The sequence below is a fragment of the Belonocnema kinseyi genome, chromosome 9 (genome assembly GCF_010883055.1).
Source record: "Belonocnema kinseyi isolate 2016_QV_RU_SX_M_011 chromosome 9, B_treatae_v1, whole genome shotgun sequence".
NCBI classification, from domain to species: domain Eukaryota; kingdom Metazoa; phylum Arthropoda; class Insecta; order Hymenoptera; family Cynipidae; genus Belonocnema; species Belonocnema kinseyi.
In genome coordinates, this window is record NC_046665.1 from 38,456,520 (window position 1) to 38,461,744 (window position 5,225).

Here is a 5,225-nt window from a genome sequence, read left to right on the forward strand (position 1 = left end):
TTCGAGAATCAAGCAGTGTACGAAATTACGATGTACATGTGAATTCAAGAACACAAAAGAATATAAACAGGAAATTAAGATGAATTTAAAGATAATTGAAATAAACTAAAAATAACTTGAGGATTTCATACAGCTGGATCAATAAAAAACATCAACTCATCTGCATTTGTTTAAATTATTTAAAAGGATTCAAAGGAATTTAAAAATAATTCAAGATAACTCACAAAAATACAAGAGATTTCAAGGATATTCAAAATAATTCAGAAACTGGTATAAACCTGAATTCAGTTGTGGTTAACATCTTGAAATATATTGAAAATGAAAATCCGAAAGGTGTTATGTATAATTATTTTTCTTTTTTGTATGTAACTATTTGTTTATGTGAAATTTTCTGATTTATTTTTAATTGTACTTCAGTTGTTGATAACACGCCTTTCTGATTTTGGCCATCTTTCATAAGGAGCCTCTATTTATATAAAAAAATCTATCAAAAAGGAACTCACCATCCGGGAACATCTTCGGGGTCTTCACACGCTCCACTACCGTCAGCATCGCCAATTTTGAAAACGGTGCCAATTGGACAACCGTATTCTCGGGCAATACCTTCCAAACAAATGTAATACTTTCTGCAATCGTCAGGATGAGCATGCCTCGAGAAGCTTCCAGAAGCTCCACTCACTTCTCCTGCAGCCGGACACGTAAATCCTCCAGCAACCTCTGTATTATTATGGTTGTGATTATTATTACAAATTAATTAAATAATTTAAACATTTATCAGCGATTAATTGAGCTCTCGAATTCATTAACTCGTTCAATGCTCAAAAACGCTAAAGGCATTGGCCACCGTGTCCGAATAAATTGAAATTTTCAAATTCGCAAAATTACTATTTTTTCTGGATTTTTTCAATAAATGAGTAAAACGTAAATCGTCATACCTTGTCCAAACATTACTGACACCGTCTGAAAATGTTGTAAGCATACAAAGTATACTTTTGGAAACCTACAAAATAATAACAATTGCCCAGTGAAAGTCCAACAGCGAGTTCGCTTCTTGACGAGACTCAGCGTTAGGAACAATTCTTATGACATCGTTGACTATATTATAAAGTACATATTACATATTTTGTCGATTTCTAATGAATCTATTATTTGAAATACGCTGGTTCTTTTAAGTTCCGTAGCGCTGCAGAATAAGCTATACCTTTATTTGAAAACCCCGATGAAACAGAGAAACCCCCTCACTGCTAAAGTACTCGTATCCTATCAATTCTTCAGTATACATTTTTTAGCAAGGGCAAATTTGTCTTTACTGAGACGGGCTGAAAATCACTTCATGATATTAATTACATCCAGTTAAACTCCACGGCTATATCCGACTTTATTAGATGCATTAGCATCTGTCTAGAAGTTTGGCCAGGGAAGAGGAATACTGCACGAAAACCATCTTCCCGAGTTCAGCCGGTTCACAAATTTTGAGTTTAAAAGTAGCCATTTGAAGGTCCAGAGCATCGAGCGCACACAATCCTTGTTGGCGTCAATCCTCTCGTTTGAGATTAGTTAAACGCAGCGAATGCAGAACCTGGTCGTATATAGTAGGACACCCATCTGAGTGGTCTCCGCGCTCGAGAATGCTTAACATCCGGCTCTTCCTAAGTCTAGATTCACCGCAAAGCTAATGTCTCTTGAATTTTTGCAAAAAGAAAATAATTTTTTAAACATTCAAGTGAAAATTTTTTCTCATTCACAAAAAATAAAATATTTTCAGAAGCCAAAAATGTATAATTTCCATCAAGAATCATCTCTGTAAGTTCCTTAGATTCGGAGATGCAACCTTCCTACGTTTTTGTTAATAACTTATGAACAAATAATTATTTTTGGCTATAAATTTCACCGTTGTGCGCAGAAAGGATCAATGGAACCATATATTTTTTCAGAATTTTCATAATTTATTTTCAGTGACTTAGACCCATTCAAAGCTGAGTATTTGAAAATGATCATATGATTATGGTACTTTTTCACATTTCACTCGTTAGGAAATAATCGCTAATCGGGCGAGTTACTGAATCCTAGAGCTCAAATAACAGCTGGATTTCTAACTTAAAAGATCAAATTTTAGGGAATGTAGTTGTAGTAATTGCATGAATTTCTGATTTCATGTAATCAAAACTAGGGTTTCAGGACCTTTAAAAAATATCATCAAATTAGCCTTATTTTTTGCTTCTATAGCAACCAAATGTTTGATTCTCTGAACAAAACATTTTTTTGTTATTTTTCAATAAACCATTTCAAATGAAGAGTAAATTAAACAACATGATAAATTCATTTCTTGAAAAAATTGAGTTAGGCATGGAAATCGAGGAATATGATTATTGAATGTTGGTTCATGAAAAAATTCAATCATTACATTTTTTCGCTTTAAAATTCTTGCAACCTTAAAAAATTTAAATTCGTTTTTTTGTATTAAAGTTTTTAATATGCTTTCAAAAAGCACGAATTCAAGCTTATAGGTTCAATAATTAGATAATACTGCAGGAATCATCTCGAATGGATTTATCATGCTTTGTTCGCTTATACCTCAAATATACCACCTGCCAGTAATATTTAAAATTATTGGACAAGTTTTCTTATTAAAATAATCTCAAATAAATAAATGTATAGAATACCATCATTTCTGCATTCTGGAACTTGATCAGCCCACATGCAGACTCTAGCTTCTCTGTCATAGGCTAGTCCAGGACTGCACTGATACCTGGAGGCTTCTCCGTTCCAGCAATTCCAGAAAACGTCACATTTCTTCTCATCAGCGAAGATACCGTAAAGTCGGGTACAGTGAGGTGTGCTGATAGCTGGCTCCAATTGCGTCCTTTCTCCACAGTCGACATTGTGCAAGTAATCGCAATTTTCTGTGAGGAATTTCGCATCGGAGGCATCAAATGCCAAACCATTGCCGCAAGTTTTCAGCTCTGCTACATTATTATCACATTTCCAGTATTTGTCACACGAAAGGTGATGGGGATAAAACCCGAAATCGTCTGGACATTTGAAACTTTCCTGCGCCCTCGCACCTAAAATTAAAAATAAAGGTTGGAAAACATGTTCTTCTTTAAGGACAATAATATTGGTGTATTCTTTATAAACTCGCAATACAGAATTAAATGTTAAGAGTTAAACAACTAAATCAAGTTTATCGATAAGTTCTTAGTAGTCTTAAAGTTTTGTCAAGTGCATATTTTGGAATTGTTAATTTTTGAATGATCACTTTTTTCAAATATCTCAAAAATGTATTATTTTATCCAATTTCCAATTTGACATGAAATTTTTATAATAGAAGCAGAGAAATCTAATATCTTAAATTTATATAACTGACAAATTCGATAATTCAGTAATCTTGATAAAGAATTTGATAGAAATAGGTGAAGAAGATTGCGCTCAAAATTTGATTATTAACCGAATAAACAGAGAAATAATATGGGAGCTTGTTTAACTTATATATTTAAGAATCAGATCACGTTTTATTTCGGAAAGAGAACGTGCACTAATTAATTAAGGACAGTTTTTAAATTTCAGACCTCCTTCCGTCTATTGTAAGGATTCATAAGTTTTTTATGACTCCCCCCCCCCCTTTTACGTTATATTTTATATTTTTTGCTCAATATATAAAAATATATCAACGTTATTCAACTGAAGGATTTTAAGGGATTTCGAAGATTTCAAGTGATTTCAAGGATTTCCACTGTCGCTTTCAAAGGATTTCAATATATTATGTATGATATCCATGAATTTTAAATGATTTCAAAGAATTTACCAATTTTAAAAAAATGGTAAGGTATCTATCAGAGTTTTAAATTAACTCATAGAGTTTAAGTGAAGGTGTACTGCAAATTTGAAGAATGGCTGAACTTCTTGAATCTTTATTTATTAGACGTATATATTACATGAAACATTACATAATCAAAAATATAAATACAGAAAGCAATTATATAATGTATATAATAGTATAAAAAGCAATTTTAACAGCTGAAAGAGGTGTTAATTAGCACATTTAAACAAAATAACTACAAAATGCCTTATGTAATTAAGTAATGGAGCCTCCGAAATTAAAAGCTGAATATTTATGATAAGTCAAGTCTTTACATTTTTCATATCGGTTTTGGTATAAATGGTATACCGAAATATATCATCAATTTTAATTTTTTGCAATGAGAGACTCTTTATTAAGATAAATAGATTCTCTCACTTGGGAACGACAGTTTAGAAAAACACATTTTTCCCAAGGGCCTTGAACATAATTAAGTATCACTTAAGGCAATCGGAACACTCGTCTCCTCTTAAGGAAACTTTAGATTCTTGATTATTGTTCACCGGTAGAAAAATAACAGTTTTTAGATGCTCGTTAGTCAGTTCAATGGATCGTCACGAATATCGTCATCAATTCAATGTTCCAATTAGAACAATTTATTGTAAAATTTATCAGTATCGCGACTCTCGTCTATGTATTTCTATCATTCGACTTATCATTTTTAATCGCACGAACTAGATTCGAAAGTAAGACATGGATCTATGCCTGTACATATGCTAATTATTTTTCCGCGTTTCACGCATCGATAGACACACACTCTTCTAACAAACTGGAGTGAATAAGAACAAAAATATCTGATTTTTTAGAATTGAAAGAAAGTTTATAATTATTATAACACAAGCAACATAAAAATAGCCTATTATTATTAATTGTGAAACAAAAAACGCAGAATAAATTCGCAATAAATAGAAGAAACTGTGATTTTTCTCATAGTTCGTTTAGATGATAGAAAGAAAACTCAAAATTTGGTTTTAGAAACTTAAAATTTTGTACAGAAAAAAAGGTTCAAGATATAAAATCAATTTTAAAAAATCTGCCCGTTTCGCGGGCACATTCTTATAGCATGCTGCGCGCGCGGCTCGCTAGTTTGAACGTGCCTAGGGCGCGCGACTGTTCATTCTCGCGCTTCGCGCTCGATAATATATTTATCTCGCGCTACGCTCTCGGTCTTTGCATTACCCTCCACATTTGTTCACTGACCACATGCGAAATTTTTCACACTGTATGTTAAAAACTATTATATGAAATTCCTGTTACAATTTCTTTTTGTGTGTAACTTGGTTTGGCACTGCTTAATCAGATATTGCAAAATAATGTTCACATTTTATTTTTCCTGATGCTAATAGGACACTGTTGTGGTTGTTTA

At 32.5% G+C, this 5,225-nt stretch overlaps 1 protein-coding gene across 2 annotated transcripts in view; it reads right to left on the minus strand.

The window, feature by feature from the left end:
• Nucleotides 1-5,225, minus strand: part of LOC117179447 (protein obstructor-E) — a 32,627-nt gene that overhangs the window by 15,457 nt on the left and 11,945 nt on the right. For both annotated transcript variants that reach the window (XM_033371270.1, XM_033371269.1), the window contains exons 2-3: nt 2,664-3,065; nt 504-717 (exon numbers count right to left, since the gene is read on the minus strand). In XM_033371270.1, the coding sequence (XP_033227161.1) occupies nt 504-717; nt 2,664-3,065 (616 nt within the window). The remainder of the gene's footprint in view (nt 1-503; nt 718-2,663; nt 3,066-5,225) is intronic.